The sequence below is a fragment of the Palaemon carinicauda genome, chromosome 2 (genome assembly GCF_036898095.1).
Source record: "Palaemon carinicauda isolate YSFRI2023 chromosome 2, ASM3689809v2, whole genome shotgun sequence".
Taxonomy (NCBI): domain Eukaryota; kingdom Metazoa; phylum Arthropoda; class Malacostraca; order Decapoda; family Palaemonidae; genus Palaemon; species Palaemon carinicauda.
Window position 1 is genome coordinate 129,115,703 of NC_090726.1, and position 17,959 is coordinate 129,133,661.

At 44.9% G+C, this 17,959-nt stretch overlaps 1 protein-coding gene across 2 annotated transcripts in view; it reads left to right on the forward strand.

Annotated features, from left to right (window-relative positions):
• LOC137626927 (liprin-beta-1-like) overlaps window positions 1-17,959 on the forward strand; it is a 378,890-nt gene that overhangs the window by 33,994 nt on the left and 326,937 nt on the right. For both annotated transcript variants that reach the window (XM_068357915.1, XM_068357922.1), the window contains exon 2: window positions 6,604-6,737. In XM_068357915.1, coding sequence (XP_068214016.1) covers window positions 6,656-6,737 — 82 coding nt within the window. In that variant the 5' untranslated portion in view covers window positions 6,604-6,655. The remainder of the gene's footprint in view (window positions 1-6,603; window positions 6,738-17,959) is intronic.

Below are 17,959 nucleotides of genomic sequence, written 5' to 3' on the forward strand. Positions count from 1 at the left end.
GTCACACTTAGCCTTCGGGCTCTTGTGGCAAGGAGTCCTCGGTCTCTTGTTTTATAGAACCTTCGAGTTCTCATGACTTTGGTTACGCTGAGCCCTCGGGCTCTCGTGATTGCCGTTACGCTGAGTCTGCCGTTTCACATAACAGAGAATCTTCGAACTCTCGTCGCATGAACCCCGTGGTCTCATGCGATGCAATTCTTGAGGGATTTCATCTCCCTTCAGGTTTCAATAACGTAGTTCCTTCGGGTTCTAATCTTGTACTTCGTCATGTGAACCCAGTGGTCGCACGCGACACAATTCCTGAAGGAATCCGTCTCCCATCAGATTTCGATGATGTAGTTCCCTTCGGGTTCTTGTCATGTCCTCATCGCGTGAACCCTGGGGTCTCACGCGACGCGATTCCTGATGAATTCCATCTCCCATCAGGTTTCAATGACGTCGCACCTTCAGGTTCTCGTCATGTTCCTCGTCGTCTGAACTCTGGGGTCTCACACGACGCGATTCTTGATGAATTCCATCTCCCATCAGGTTTCGATGACGTCGTACCTTCAGGTTCTTGTCATGTTCCTCGTCGCGTGAACTCTCTAGTCTCATGCGACGCAATTCCTGATGAATTCCATCTCCCATCAGGTGTCAGTAACGTAGTTCCTTTGGGTTCTCGTCATGGTGATCCCCTAGGGTCACGCAACCTTGAATCATGTTCCATGGTAGCTCCTCCCATTGATTTTCGGTCCCTTGCTCATGCTTGGTCTTGTGCTGTGTTGCGCGGCAGACCAGCGTCGCATGAGAGAGCAACGTTGCGTGACATGGTAGTGTTGCACAATGTAGCAGTGTTGCGTGACGTAGCAGTATCTCGTGACGTGTCAGTGTCTCGTGATAGAGCTGGTTCTCGTAATCATCCATCCTCGCAAGACCTGTCTCGCCCCATGTCGGTGTTCTCTTTGTTGTTGGACGAGATTCCTTCACCCCTTTTGGCTGCAGAAGGTTTCCCAGCCCAGGGCAAACCTCCCGCCAGGAGAGACTCTCATCAGTCTCTCCAGTCTCGTTGGGTTCCACGTGCCCCCGAAATGAAGGCCTTTGCCAATCTTGCCTCTAGGTAAAATTACTAAGATTCCAGGAGAGGTTTCAAAGCCAAGGGATTGATACCGCCCCAAGGACCTCCCTCCCAGCATATTGGGAGCCAGCAACCCCCCATGGCTGCGAGCATTATTTAACATAATGTAGCAAGTCCCAGTCCTAGGGCGGCATTCGCAGGAATCCACTATTGCTTCCTCTTGTCACAGGCTTCTCTCCTCCTGCTGACCCCAGAGGTAGTTCAGAGGACTCCGCCCCGGCGGAGCCTCCAGGCACAGAGAAACCCATCTCCGTGCAAAAGAATTTAGGGAAGAGATTGCTTTAAGTTTCCACAGCCAAATCCAAAGGGAGAATGAAGAGAATATGACCATCTCCTAATAAAGACAGGACAATGTCATATACAGACTCGTTCTGCCTTACCCCTTTCGAGGTAGTGCTAAGGGAAGCACCCCTTTCAATACAGTGCGACGTGGTTCCTCTTGCAGAGTCCCATTTCCCCCACAGATCAGCGGAGACCGTTGGACCTAAGCTGATGGAGGAACTTTTGCCCCAGTGCAGAGAGCCGAAGGATTTGTATACTACTGTATCCCCAAATTCTCGGCCAGACCTCCCTCACCTTGACCTGAGAGGCAAAGGGAGTTGAACACTTTCACGGGGGGATTGCCCTGTCCTCTGGTTATCCTGATGACGACCTTGACCCACTCCGGGCTTCTATGTGTGAGAGCTCGAAAGTGGATAAGCAAAACGATTTTGACCACAACGTTTTGCCAGCTGCCCCCTAAGATGACGTAGGATGAACGAAAGGAGTCTGAACATTTTTTCTTGCAGGTATTGTCCGTCTGGAATTCTTACCATCAATGGTCTGCCAGAGCCAATGACAGCCCCTCTTGTAGGTAAGGATACGGTCCTCGACCAGTTTTATGGTATCCGGAGACCCCTGAGGTCCAGTGCAGCTCTACCCTGGTCAAAGGGGTTGAGGAGTGCCAAGCAGAAGTGGATGTCTCAGGCTACCGGTTTGTCTTCCTCCCTTCGTTCTAACAACTGTTCTATACACCTCCTGCCACCTTTTGTGTTGCAGAGGAGGTACTATGAGACCCTCAGGTAGCCTTTCCACAAGGCTGCCTCTTGACCACTATAGAGGAACTCTCAAAGGTCACGCCCTTTGAGTAATTAACAGGATTACCAGTCTCGTTTTTTACCTCCTATATCCTCAATCAATAAAAAGATGCCAAGTACACCATGCAGGCTATTTCGTGGCTTAAGTTTTGGTTGGGATCTGTGGGACAACTGGTCTGGTCTTAGGACTGTTCTCTGAAGTCCACTAGAAAGTATATGGAGACTTTCCTATTGTCCGGCAATCAAGTTCCTCTCTCATCGTATGGTAAACCTTTGGGCCAACACTGTTTTGAAGAGGAGGAACGCTTTCATAAGGAAGTTCCATTGGCAGCTCCCTCAGGCTTATGTGGCGAGGCTCAGGAGCTCTCTTTTAGAGGGAAGCTCCCTGTTTAATCCTGAAGACGTCAAGCGGGTGGCTCAGAAATGGAGAAAGTCCAATCATGACTCTGTTATCCAAAAGGTCTTCACATCAAGGCTTTATCCTGCTCCGCCACAGCAGAGACCAGCTGCTAAACTGCCGACAAAGGGGCTATAGACCCCAAACAGCAGGGTACCAGGGTGTTTAAGCAGACCTTTCGAGGCAAAATTTCCTACTGTGGAGGTAGGGGGAAGAGCGAGTATGGCTGTGGCCGACCTCGCTGGGACGGGCAGTCCTTCCATATGACTACCTGTTGGGGGTATACTTGCAGAGCCGCAAGCAGAGATGGCTTCATTATGAGGCCGAATCGTGGACAATCAAGGTGATTCACTCAGGGTATCGCTTCCCGTTTACTCTCGCTCCCTCCGCTGACTTGAGTGTCACTTCCATCAAACTCCTATGCGAAGGGATCCGCACAAGAGTTAGCCTTTCAGGAAAAAGTCCAGACCATGTTGGAGATGGGTGCTCTCCAAGAGGTCCTCGACGGGTCCCCGGGATTTTACAGTCAACTTTTTCTTGTGAGAAAGGCATCTGAAGGCTGGAGACCAGTCATCGATCTCTCTGCCTTGAACAGGTTTGTGGAACAAACACCATTCAGGATGGAGACAGCCGACACGGTCATACAAGCAGTAAGACCGCAGACTTCATGTGCACTCTAGACTTAAAGGACGCAAACTTCCAGATCTCGATCCATTCGTCTTCCAGGAAGTAAAGTATCTAAGATTCATGCTAAACCAGAAGTATTAGCAGTTCAAGGTGCTGTGTATCGGTCTATCCACAGCACCTCGGGTATTCAGGAAAGTGTTCACTCTCATGTCTTCATGAGCCCACAAAATCAGCATCCATCTCCTAAGATACCTGGACGACTGGCTCATTCTGGCAGACTCGGAGGCAACCCTTCCTCGCCACAGAGATGAGCTTCTAAGGTTTTGCCAGGATCTGGGGATCATGGTATACCTCAAGAAGTCTCATCTATCTCCCTCTCAGGAACTGGTATAACTTGGCATGTAACTAGACACCTTAAGGCACAAAGCATTTTCGTCAGACGAAAGGATTCAGAGGCGAAGGAAGGTAACACAGCCCTTCTTCAGACAAGAGGAGCTTCTAGTACAGAGGTGGCTGCGCCTGCTCAGTCACCTCTCATCTCTATCCCGTTTAGTTCCCAACAGTCGCCTCAGGAAGAGATCCCTCCTTTGGCATCTACAATCCCAATGGAATCAATCTACCGACTCCAGTGATTGTCTAGTCCGCACACGACAAGAGGAACGGACGAACTGCAGATGGTGGCTGGCAAACCTAAACCTCTGCAAAGGGGTCGATGTCGTTCCTCCCCTGGAATTGATGCTCTTTTCAGATGCATCAAAAGAAGGGTGGGGGCCCACATGCTGCACCACAACATCTCCGGCCAATGGACCAAATCCGAAAGATATCAGCACATAAATCTTTTAGAGATGAGGGCAGCCTTTCTTGCCCTCCAGCAGTCCCACCAGGCGGGGTACTCCGTGATACTGATGAGCGACAATACCATGGTAGTTGGTTACTTAAACAAGCTAGGCATTACCTTTTCGCAACCGCTGTGCCATCTAGCAGTAGAGATACTCAGATGGGCAGAAGACAACTTGGTGACCCTATCAGCTCGCTTCATTCCTGGCAAGTGGAATGTGCTAACAGACAATCTGAGCAGAGTGACTCAGATAGTGGGCTCCGAGTGGTCTTTGAATCATCTAGTAACCAGCAAAGTCCTGATTTTGTGGGATTCCCCGACTGGATCTGTTTGCAACGGCCCTGAACTTCAGGCTTCCGTTATACTGCTCCTCAGTTCTGGATCCTCAGACCCTTTGGCTAGATGCAATCCAACATCAGTGTGGGAACGTGGAGGTGTACGCGTTCCCCCTGTTCTGTCTGATGAGAAAAGTCCTCAACCAGGTCCTAGTAAGTGAAAACTTACAGATGACTCCGCTATGATATCATGTAGAATAGTTGCCGTACCTTTTGTAACTCCTCACAGAGATCCCGAGAAGTCCCTCCACAACACAATCTACTCAAATAGTCACATGCCAACATCTACCACAAAGCCATAGCTTAGCTTCGACTTCACGCCTGTAGACTGTCCAGCACCTTCTCACACAGAGAGGCTTTTCGCAATGATTTGCAAGAAGGATGGCTGGACACCATAGACGCTCTGCAGCTTCAGTCTACCAAGCGAAGTGGTCAGTTATCTATGTTTGGTGTCATGGAAGGGGTATCTCTCCCCTTGATGCCACTGTCCCAAATATAGTGGAGTTCCTAGTATACCTTTGGGAAGAAATGCTTCTCTTGGTTTCAGCAGTCAAAGGTTACTACTCAGCCTTGAGTCTCGACTTTAAACTGAAATAAGTTGATATTCCCTCCTCGTTGGAACTTTCCTTACTCATATGGAGTTACGAGTTTATTTGCCCCCAGTTGGAGCTTAGACCTCCTACATGGACCGTGGTTCGGGCCCTCCTTATGAACCATTATGCCAGGCAACAGATCGCCACCTCACGTGGAAGACGGTATTCCTACTTGCTTTGGCCTCAGCCAAGAGATTTAGTGAACTATATGGTTTATCTTCTGATGTCTCCCAATCTAGGTGGGGAGAAGTAATTCTCAACTATTCCCCTGAGTTTATTGCTAAGACTAAAAATTCGAGTGAACTAGACCCTAGGTTTGTCCCATTCTGGATAGAGAGTCTTCGTTCTGTTACCAAATATCCAGACCAACTGGTACTTTGCCCAGTCAGGAGTCTTGAGGTGCTACCTGAAAAGAACAGCAGAAGCTCTCCCCCCCACCCCCTGTGTACCAGCACTGTTTATTAGCATGGGGGAGGTCAAGAGTAGGGTCACGAGGAATACCATTTCCTCTTGGATTTGGAAAGTAATTCATTTCACCCTTAATCCAGATCCTCCTCCTTTCAAACGACCCAGAGCTCTAAACGTCAGGAGCATTGCAAAGTCCCTGGTGTTTTAAAAGAGCTACAGTACTCTGTGGCATAGGTACTACAAGCAGGCGTGTGGAATTGTCTGATTAACTTCACCGCCCACCACCTGCAAGACAAAACCCACAGGAACATGGATACATTTTCCATTTGTCCTATGGTGGCTGCATTACAAGTGGTCTAAACACCTCGAGTTCCTTGCTGGACAAGTAGCAGAGGGTTGAGGGCTGAGGTTACCCGGGTTATTATAGGGTGAGTGAGTAGGAATGACTGGCTCCTTTCTTCCTTTCATCTTCTCTCCTGGGGAAAACAGCACCACAGTCCTCAACACAGCTGACCTCACCTCTCTGCTGGTAAGACTCATTTCCCTTGTGCATCCTGAGTATAGGTATAACACTTTTTTGCATTCCCAATACCTCTTCAAGGAAGAGTATTGAGTAAGTCTAGAAGAACTCTCATACCCATGTATCAGGTTCCTACTTTAAAGACAAGACACATTGCTAGTTTCACTAAGGCACACTTCTGCAGGCCGCTAGTAGTGCATACACTAATTTCGGTACTTCATTTTAGCGAGTGTAAGGTTCCTACTACAATCGATCATATATTGAGGTAGTGAGAACCCTGGGTTATGACTAAGGCCAGTTGGTGAGGACTTCCTCCCTCCTAAGAGTAAGTCACCCCTATAAACAGCGAAGGGTTTGTATTTGCGCAGGAACAAATGACAAATTTATAAGTAATTTGTATTTTTCCTAGCATACAAACCTGGAGCTATTCATGCAAATTGGCCCATTACCCTGTCCCCAAGAAGTCTTGCCAGAAGGCAGAAGTTGCTGTTCAGCCCAGTTGTGTGAGTGAGCGGGGTAGCTGGGCTACCCCCACCCCCCACCCACTCACTAGCGGTTGAGGTAGTTATCCCTCACTGAAATTATCATGGCTCATCTTTCAGCTTCGCCAAAAGTACCACCCCTATAAATAGCTCCAGGTATGTATGCTATAAAAAATACAAATTATTTACAAATTTGTCATTTTTATTTTTCAGAATGTCCTGAGTTGGTTTTATGAAAATAAAATAAAAAAAGGGTTTCCTGGAAATGTACAGTCAAGTGCATACAAATGGTGAGGCTTCCAAGATGCTGGAGGCTGCTTTGCAGCAGATGGATGGCATAATTGCAGGTAAGCCATAGAGGGGATTTTTTCTTGTAGATATTTATTTGAGTATACTGTATTCAGTAGTGAAAAGCCATTATATCCATATGTAAATAGCTATCGTATTTATTTTCACATCATGAACTATATATTGTATCTGTATTTTACTACTGATATTGATCATTGAAATTTAATAAACTTCAAGTACTTATACTCAGCAATTATCATTGATATGTAAATAGAAGGAAATCTCTTTGTTAAGGGTGGATGGCAGATTTTCTAAATATCAATAGTTGACAATGGGTGGTGTTGGATAAAGGTAATAATCTTGTGCTCAATGAGGGTATTACGTATCGTTTGTTCTGATATGTATTACAAACCTTTGACCTTTATTAGAAGTATGACATCAGTGAAGCTGGCTTTCAACTGTGTAAACACAGCAGGCTAACTAGCCCATCCACTCGACAGGTAATATTTATATTCACTTTGACTTCAGCTGCCTTTCTGTACACACACTTCTTGGCATCATACTTAGTGGATTTATGCTGTTATGCTTTTTCTTTCCAGGATGACTGCAGTATGTTTGCTTGTTGATGATGTTGACTCCATAAGCAAACATGTGGTTGTGCCTTGGTAAGCCCAGTCAAGGATGTGGCCAGTACATGAGCAAACAGGAAGTTGACCCTCATCAAATGTATAGTTTTTGCAAAGAGCATGACTGTTTGCAGGATTCCCCATGTTCTAGTGTAGAGAGTGGTCTCCTGTGCAGTGGACTACATTTGCAAAGAAGAGGTATAAAAAGTTGAAAAAAGATTCCTCAGTCAGTCTTGGCAGTGCCAAAGCTGATGCCTGAGAAGTACTCAAGCTCCTTCATCCATCCTACAGGGGCAAAGCCTTCTATACGCTCTTGTCCCCTAAGTCCGAGTCTTTCGGAGGAAGTAAGAAAAAGAGAACCACTGTTTTTTCCTCAGGGAGTCCCTTGAGTAAGGCAGGATTATTACCTTCCATCAGCAAAGGCAATACCCCTCTGCCTCTCGCTCAAAGCTGTCCTACACCATAATTGAGGTAGATGTCAAAAGTCTCCTCGGCCTGCCAGCAGAGTAGAGTTTTGACATGAAACCTCTCGACTCGTCCTTGTTTGTTGCCGCAGACAAGGTCACGTTGCCTGCAGCCAGAATATCATGACTTCGGTGAAGAAGCATGGTTGCTTTGCTTTTCTTGCTTCGTCTGTTCTTGCACCTTCTTCTTCCTCTGCTGAGGAGCTGCCCTCTGCTAGGAAAAAGAAGAGTTCATCGAGGCACAGGACAACCAACCTGTTAGTAGTCTCGAGAGACTCCTTCCGGTACCTCTGTATGTTCTCGTGGGAGAGCAGTGATGTACCGAAACCATCTTCTTGTGAGGCATTGATGTACAAGTGTCTATGGCTCATGCACTTGCCTCAAGAGCTAAATCTCATCTTGAGAATTGACACAAGCTCCGCTGGTCAGGACCTAACGCTACACTTGTTCCTCTCCTGCCCATGCATGGTCCTTAGGTGCCTTGCTGACTTCATTGCCACGTGTGCAAACTTCTAAATGAACAAGATCTACCAGAACTACCTTGAAGACTTCTCCTGAAGCTCTTGTTCCTCATGATTGTCTTCCTGGCTCCCACGGGCATTGAACTCCTTGCTCACTCACATGCGTAAAGGAACCTGCTCATGCTCCACAGTCTCCAACTTTGTCCAAAGGAGCTCCTTCCTCTACATGAGCTGAGAAGTCTCGTAACAAGGAATGATCTCCGTGAGACCACAAGCTATGAACATGATTATGGAAATGTTAGAAGTCTTCTGAGACCGCACGATTGTCCTCTCATACATAATTTCCTCAACAGAACTCTACACTCTCAAGCACCTTAACAAAAAGGATCACCTTTGTGGTCACCTCCTTAGGCACAATTGCCAATGGGAAACCATCTTCCCATTGTGCTTCGCCATGCACGCTATCACCTCGTGCAATCACTGGTACACGTTCTCACTGCTTATGATCATCCCCATAGGTACGATCACCACAGCATTCCTGCCAGTGCCTTAATCTTTAGAGAGGACATAATCTCTCACACTCGCTAGGTCTTTGGGTGGTGCACGATCCTCTTCGTGCTTATGATTGCCAACACTCGCTCAATCACTGGCACGCACACAATTCTCAGCTTGTTCATGTTCACCTACCAGACCTAATTCTAAACATGTAACGTGTACATGATCACCAGCTCATGAACAATTAGTTATTAAATCGTTCCCAAATACAAAATGGTTCCGTAACTGTAATGCAAACCTACGCTATTTACAGGGGGTATTTCCGCAAAACTAAAAGGACGAGTCATCAAAATTTAACGTGGGTTAACTATCCATCACGCTAGTTAGCGGGGTGGTAGGGGGTTAGCTAGCTACCTCTCACTCACACACCTGTAACTGTGCTTCACTTTGCTTTAGGCTCAGATAGTGAACGGGTGTTACCGCTCTTCATCCTCGCATTTTTGGACTGCCATTAATCTGTTTTGCTTTCTCGTTCCAGTGTTTGTGTGTGTGTTAGCACCTTCCCTGCGGATATGCGTACCTGCCCTGGCCCTGAGGGCCACACGTGCGGTACCTTCATGACTGCCGAGAACACTGATCCTCACAGCCTTTGCCCAATCTGCAGGGGTCAACTGTGTAGTGAGTTTAATAAGTATAATGAATGCGGGGAGTGGTCCGACTCCCAGTGGGAAAGGTTTCGGCAATTGCGTAAGAAGAACTCTAAGCGGGATTCTTCTCCTTTAGAGGTTACTTCGAAGCAAAAGAAATCCAAAGCTTCTTCCGCCTCCCAACCTTCCTCCAAAGCTCCTCTTCGTTTTGTCTCCTCCGGGGGACCGTCGAGCAGTAGCACAGGCTGCTTAACTCCTGGACAACTACAGTCCTCGAGAGACGGTGTCACTTCCCCAGACAAAGCTACCCCGTCTTTCCCCCCAGGGTTCCTTGTCACTTTCTCCCTCGTTACAGGTTTGGCCTACCTTGGGTTTGCCGGGTCTACCCTCCAAGGAGGCTCGGTTGCAGCTGCTGAACTGGGGTGCGGGTTTGCACCATTCTTCGACTTTGGAGGTGGATCCTCTGGACCTCGTTAACGTCGTGGTGTCAGAGAACTCGTTTGCTGCCTTGCCGGCTGACTCTCCTGCTTCTCCTGCATCTTCCGCCGTAGCCAAAGACTGCGCTTCCCCCCTTGCTGACCATCCTTCAGGGGGTGAGGTAAGTCCTAGGCATGTCTATCCTGCGAGTATATCTCCCTCCCTCCTGAGTTCACTCATAGAAACTCCTCTTAGGAGGACTACTGTTGCTGCTGACGGTCAGCTTGCTGATCCCCCGTCATCGCCTTCCAGATCATCAGTCCTCTCTCCGAGGAAAAGCAGAATTCCTCTCCACAGGTCACTGTCGCCCCATTCCCCCCCCCCCTGCAAATGCTTATCAGTGTGACCACCGGGGAAGGAGGAAAGGGACAATCTAGGGAAATCCAAGATACTATAGATACCAGTCCCCAAGGCGGACCCAACGCGTAGCTCTCCAGCGCCAAGCAAGACTCCTCAAAGGGAGTGTTCAGTTTCCTTCCCTTCAGGGGATTTGTCAGACAGCCATGGTTTGGAGCTGGTCAGGGCAGTGAGACAGTTTTTCGGACCTGCCCTTTTAGCTCGTTCCTCAGAAGCTCCTGAGAACCCTCCACGACCTTTGGTTCCTGTAGACACGGCAAGGAACCTCGGCTGTCTCCCCCCTGAAGAGGAAAAGAGGAGTTCCTAAAGTCACAAATTCCTCAAGGGTAAAGCTGACTCCAGTTAGGCCGTCAAGGACAAGGTTGAACCTTTATGGTTCTCCGTCCCCCCCATTCTCCTGACTTCCCCCTAGCATCTTTTGAGTAGGACCTTTCTCGTGACAATAGTGTCACTTCTTCAGAGTTTTCCAAGAAAGCCAGACCATGCAGGCCTGCAATGCTGGAAACCTACCTTCTTCCTCGTAAGGAGTCTAAGGACTCCAAAACGTTGCCCAAGTCCTCTTCGAGGACCTCTGGACCCACAGAAGGGGTCAGGAGAATTAGCCATCCTAAATTTGACCATGACTCGCCCTGAGACGAGTTCTCGGTGGTGGATGACTTAGATTTCTCTGCCAGCCCTGATTCAGAAGGAGAACAGAAGGGGTCTGAACACACCTTTTGGCAAGTTCTTACTTTGATGAGGGTCCTCAGCGTGTTGTCTGACCCAGAGTTGGCTTCTCTGGAGGGCAAAGACATGGTCTTAGACTGTGTCTTTGGCACTCAAAAGCCCACTTAAGTCACAAGCCCACTTAAGTCCATTGCAGCTTTGCCTTGATCTCTTGGGCAGAAGATTGCCCGATGTAAGATCGCTTCTCAGCTCTCTGAGTTCTCCTCCCTTCAATCAGGCTTATCCGCCTAGCTCCTCCCACCATCCCGTGTTCAGCAGAGGAGGTATTACAAGGTCTTGGACGAGCCTCGACCAGCTCTTCCTCTTCATCTTTCCCTGGAGGAATTAACTAAGGGGTCTCTCTAGTGAGATTTTCCGGACGTCAAGTCACGTTCTCAGTGGTGGAGATCCTTAACCAAGAAAAGGTCGCAAAGTATGTCATGCAGACTACTTTGTGGCTGGATTTGTGGTTAGGATCCTCTGGAATCCTGGTACGGATGGAGGACTTTTCTAAAAAAAAGTACCTGGAAGGTGATGGAGACGTTCCTCCTCTCACGTACCCAAACTATCGAGTTCCTGGCCCATCAAGTGGTGAAGTTGTGGGCCAACACCATCCTCAAATGCAGACTCGTTATCTGAGAGGTTCCATCCCTAAGTCCCTAATGCCGAGATCACAAGGCTCAGGAACTCCTCTCTGGAGGGTTCTTCTTTGTTTGAGCCTAGGGACGTCGAGCAGGCTGTGGAAAGGTGGAGGAAGTCCCACCAGAACTCTCTCCTCCATAGGGTCTTAACATCCTAGCCCTACAGACCACCAGCTCTTCCGCAGTCCAACCAACCTAATGCCTCGACAAGCAATTAGTCAGTGACGAAAGAGTTGTCAAAGAAGCCCTTTCCGTCTAAATACAAGAAAGGCACTAAGTCCTCTTGAGGACAGGAAATCCCCCTGCTTGTCCACCAGTATGGGGATGCCTACAAAGCTGCAGGGACAGGTAAAAGCAGCATGGGGCTGGTCCCTAGACAGTCTCCGGGATTCGTTCAGGGTATCGTGTCCTGTTCATTTCATCTCTCCTTCCCCTGATCAAGGATCCAGTGACAATAGACTTTTCGATGGGACCAGCAAAGGGGCTGGCCTTTCGGACCGAAGTCCAGACCATGTTGGAGAAGGGCTCTCTCCAGGAGGTCCATGACAACTCTCCAGGCTTCTTCAGTTGTCTCTTTCTTGTAAAAAAGGCATCTGGAGGCTAGAGACCAGTCATCGACCTCTCAGCTCAGAACAAGTTTGTCAAACAAACTTCGTTCAGCATGAAGAAGGCAGACAGTCAGACAAGTGGTAAGACCACATGACTTCATGCGCAAACTGGACCTAGAGGATGCATACTTCCAGATCCCAATCCATCCGTCTTCAAGAAAGTATTTTGAGATTCAGCCTAGACAACAAGAAACATCAGTAAAGGGTACAGTGCTTCGGTCTTTCCACAGCATCCCAAGTCTTCACCAGAGTGTTCGACCTAGTTTCATCCTGGGCTCACAGGATTGGCATCCGTGTCATCCATTATCTGGATGACTGGCTGATCCTAGCAGACTTGGTGGCAACCCCTCTTCAGCAACGAGACAAGCTTCTGAGGCTCTGCCAAGATCTGGGGATCATGATAAACCTTGAGAAATCCTGCCTGCTTCCTGCTCAGGGACTGGTATACCTAGGAATGAATTTAGACACTAATCTCCACAAAGTCTTCCCATCCAACAACAGGATAATGAGGCTGAGAAAAGTCTCAAGAAGTGGCAATGTTTCCTTGGACACCTATCATCCCTGTACCATCTAGTTCCCAACGGCCCCCTCAGGATTCGATCTCTCCAGTGGTGACTGAAGTCCCGGTGGAATCAGGCCTTCGATTCCCGGACATTTTGAACCCTATGGGACCAGAGGAACAGATGGACCTCGAGTGGTGGTTGGCAGACGAGAATCTGTGGAAGGGTATAGACCTTCTCGTCCTCCCCGTGGACTTGATGCTGTTTTCCGACGCATCAAAAGAAGGGTGGGGGCCCCACGTGCTGCACCACACGACCACAGGCTTTTGGTCAGAGTCCGAAAAAGGCATTTTGACGAAGGAAAAATCTATTTCTGGGCGAGGAACCTGTGTCGCCCAGTGAAATGCTCCTTAAAGCTCTATTTCAAAGGTATAAATACTGCTAAATATACCAGAGAAAAAAGTTGCATGGAATGCTAGGAATATATCCAGTCGCTCACCCCTAAAGGGTGTTGGTATTGAAACTGGGGCGAGTGATACCACTACCAGAGATCCCTTTTGACACCTTTACATAAATCTCTTAATGATGAAGGCTGTTTTTCCAGTCCTTCAACAGTTCCATCAGTCCTTGGTGGGCCACTCAGTAGTGGTTGCGAGTAACAACTCAGTAGTGGCTTACATCAACAAACAAGGAGGTACTTTTTCACAGCCTCTATCCCAGCTAGCAGTAGAAATACTGAGATGGGCTGAAGTCCACTCGATACTGCTATCACCCTGCTTTATTCTGGGAAAAAGGAATGTGCTCGCCGACAGTCTGAGCAGAGTACAGTGATACCTATACATACGATCTTAATTCGTTCCAGAAACTGCTTCGTAGGTTAAAACGATCGTATGTTGGAGCAAATATTCCCATAAGAATACATGGTAATTTATTCAATTAGTTCCTCAGCCTAGAAACCCATAATAAATCCTTAATAAATGGCTACACATAATTACACACTACATTAATACAATACCTGTATAATAAATACATATTACAAACCAAAAAAAGAATAATAATAATGAAATAATAAATAAAATACAGGTTTTAATGTAACACTTTACCTTAGCAACAGGCCAGCGCAGGTGTAGGGACTGCTACGCAGGAGGAGACGGAAGATCAGCGAGGAGGTAGGGACGGTGACTTTGTACGATAACTTACACTAACTTACACTACTTCGTGAACTTTAACTCAAGTTAGCTTATTTTTTTTTTTACATTTTTATAATTTTATATTTTTTTTTACATTTTTTCTTTTCTTATTTTTAATTTTCATCACTTTCACTCGATTTGGTCTTCCTTTTCTTTGCTTCACTTTCTTTCTTTTCATCATGATCACTAGACCGTTTTAAAGATTTTTTAAAGAAACTATCGAATGAAAGTTGCTTGGTACGGCTTTTGAGGATTTTTCTAAAATGCGTTAAGCAAACATCATCGAACTGTGCAACAACACGGCAAACCTGAAATTTCTGTGGGTGATGCTTGTCGATGAAATCAACAACGTGTTGATGATATGCCAACATCTGTTTTATTTCCGCCGTACCTAAGATTTGGCCTACCTCCTCGATCTCCTCCGACTCACTCAACTGCGCTTGGAACTCATCACGCTGCATGGCTTGCAGCTCCTTGAGTTCCTCGGTGGTGAGCTCTTCGTGATGCTCATCGACGAGTTCGGTGATGTCATCTTCATCCACCTCCAGACCCATGGACTTGACAAGGGATACAATCTCTTTGACGTCTTTCTCGGCGGCAACCACAGGTAAATTCTCGGGGGCCAAAACCTTCGAAATCTCTGGGAGCAACAGCATCAGGCCAAAAGCTTCTTCCAAGCGGAATTCAGGGTCCGACGAGTTACTCCCTCCCAAGCCTGATCAATGATCTTTAAGCAGTACACGATATTAAAGTGGCTCCTCCAAAATTCACGCAAAGTTAAGGTGGTGCTTTGCGTGACATTAAAGTACTGCTTAAATAAGTGCTTGGTGTAGAGCTTTTTGAAATTAGAGATGACTTGCTGGTCCATGGGCTGGAGGATAGGGGTGGTATTCAGTGGAAGATACAACACCTTGATGAATTTGTATTCGTCGATGATATCATCTTCGAGTCCGGGGGGGTGAGCGGGTGCATTGTCCAAACAAAGCAAGCACTTCAAAGGCAAATTCATCTCCTGAAGATACTTCTTGACAGCAAGGCTGAAAACTACGTTTACCCATTCCACAAAGATATGCCTAGTAACCCAAGCCTTAGAATTAGAACGCCATAGAACATGTAGCAGGTCTTTATTAATTCTATGTGCTTTAACCCTGGATAGGTACGCTCCTCGGACACCCCTTTAAGGGTATACTCGGACGCGCGCGACCCCGACGGCAAAAAAAATTCTTGAAAAATCAGTTTTTGCAGTAACCTCCTTTTTTCTTTTGCCAAAAAAAACTTCAATGAATGCTTAAAACAACTGTAAAGATAAATACTACTCATCTGCAGAAAAACTATTTATTATAAATATTTTAAAAAATTAAGTAGAAAAAAAAAGACCTTACATAAAAATTCATAAAAAAAAAGTTTATACATATATACACAAATCCTTTTAGGAATTGATTCTTGAATGTTTAGGACACATCTTGATGTATTTTGGATGAAGTCAGACCCATGGAGGTGAAGATCTGAAATGAGAAAAAAAGGGTAACTTTTTTTGGCCAAAAAAATTTGTCCAAATTTCATGAATTTTTTTGGGTACCCAAATGAAATAGGAAGTGGCTAATTTTTTTAGGGAATAAACATATGTTATCCTAAAATAGAAATATGTAAAAAAAATCTTCATTATTTTGTAAATTACATTTATATCAGGGGCCATATCTAAAGGTAATTTTTTGAGTACTTAGAAATTTCGTAAAAAAATACATATATTTAATATATAATATGATATTTATGCAGGTAAAAATATACCAAAATATCACAAATTCTATAGGGAACAAGAATATACAGTATATAGATAGGGCAACTTACGCTTCGGATATGTCCACAAAATGGCCGCCAACCACACTGACTCAGACTCCCTAATCTGCCACTTGAAATGTAGGAAGGGTATGTCAATTTCAAGGTGTTATTTATTAATCTAATTATTCTTGGATATGCATAAAAATTGTAGGGGGGGTTGCTGGATAATTGTCGATTATTTTACGACTATAAAATTAAAATTCTGACCCAAAAAAAATTTTTTGAAGGGAAATAAAATCGAAAAAAAAAAAATGTAAAACAATATAATATTTTAGCTAAAAAAATTTGATGATATTCAATCAAAAAAGAAGTAAACAAAATTTTCCGACAAATAAACATCTAGATGAATCATTACTCTGTGATAGTTCCTTAGTACGTAATAATTTTGAAAGAAATGTGAAAAAACGAAAAAGTGGCAATCGCAGGAAAATCGAACACATACCTATATATACGCCATATCTGGCTAAAAATAAAGATAGGCATGGGTAGCCAGATCATCTAGAAACACTTTCCAACACTATAAAAATACAAGTTTTGCGACACTACTTGCCAATTCCTTACGGTGACATGACTAAGCAAAAAAATGCAAAACAAATAAAAAGGGGCACTCGTGGAAAAATGGCCAACATTCTTATATACGGCATTTCAGAAAAAAAAAATTTCAGCCACGTACTAGGCAAACCATCAAGGCACATTTTCCGACAAATAAACATCTAAATGAATCATTACTCTGTGATAGTTCCTTAGTACGTAGTAATTTTGAAAGAAATGGGAAAAAACGAAAAAATGGCAATCGCCGGAAAATCGAACACATACCTATATATACGCCATATCTGGCTAAAAAAAAGATAGGCATGGGTAGCCAGATCATCTAGAAACACTTTCCAACACTATAAAAATATAAGTTTTGCGACACTACAGTACTTGCCAATTCCTTACGGTAACATGACTAAGCAAAAAAATGCAAAACAAATAAAAAGGGGCACTCGCGGAAAAATGGCCAACATTCTGATATACGGCATTTCAGAAAAAAAAAATTCAGCCACGTGCTAGGCAAACCATCAAGGCACATTTTCCGACAAATAAACATCTAAATGAATCATTACTCTGTGATAGTTCCTTAGTACGTAGTAATTTTGAAAGAAATGGTAAAAAACGAAAAAATGGCAATCGCAGGAAAATCGAACACATACCTATATATACGCCATATCTGGCTAAAAAAAAAAGATAGGCATGGGTAGCCAGATCATCTAGAAACACTTTCCAACACTATAAAATTATAAGTTTTGCGACACTACAGTACTTGCCAATTCCTTACGGTAACATGACTAAGCAAAAAAATGCAAAACAAATAAAAAGGGGCACTCACGGAAAAATGGCCATTCTAATATACGGCATTTCAGAAAAAAAAAATTTCAGCCACGTGCTAGGCAAACCATCAAGGCACATTTTCCGACAAATAAACATATAAATGAATCATTACTCTGTGATAGTTCCTTAGTACGTAGTAATTTTGAAAGAAATGGGAAAAAACGAAAAAATGGCAATCACAGGAAAATCGAACACATACCTATATATACGCCATATCTGGCTAAAAAAAGAGATAGGCATGGGTAGCCAGATCATCTAGAAACACTTTCCAACACTATAAAAATATAAGTTTTGCGACACTTCTTGCCAATTCCTTACGGTAACATGACTAAGTAAAAAAAATGCAAAACAAATAAAAAGGGGCACTCGCGGAAAAATGGCCAACATTTTATTATACGCATTTCAGAAAAAAAAATTTCAGCCACGTGCTAGGCAAACCATCAAGGCACATTTTCCGACAAATAAACATCTAAATGAATCATTACTCTGTGATAGTTCCTTAGTACGTAGTAATTTTGAAAGAAATGGGAAAAAACGAAAAAATGGCAATCACAGGAAAATCGAACACATACCTATATATACGCTATATCTGGCTAAAAAAAAGATAGGCATGGGTAGCCAGATCATCTAGAAACACTTTCCAACACTATAAAAATATAAGTTTTGCGACATTACTTGCCAATTCCTTACGGTAACATGACTAAGCAAAAAAATGCAAAACAAATAAAAAGGGGCACTCGCGGAAAAATGGCCAACATTCTAATATACGGCATCTCAGATAAAAAAAAAGACATGCACGTGGTAGCCCAACCATCAAGGCACATTTTCTAACACATAAACATGAAAAAAAAATCAATAATATACGGCAATTCCTTACTACGTAGTAAATTTTTACAAATA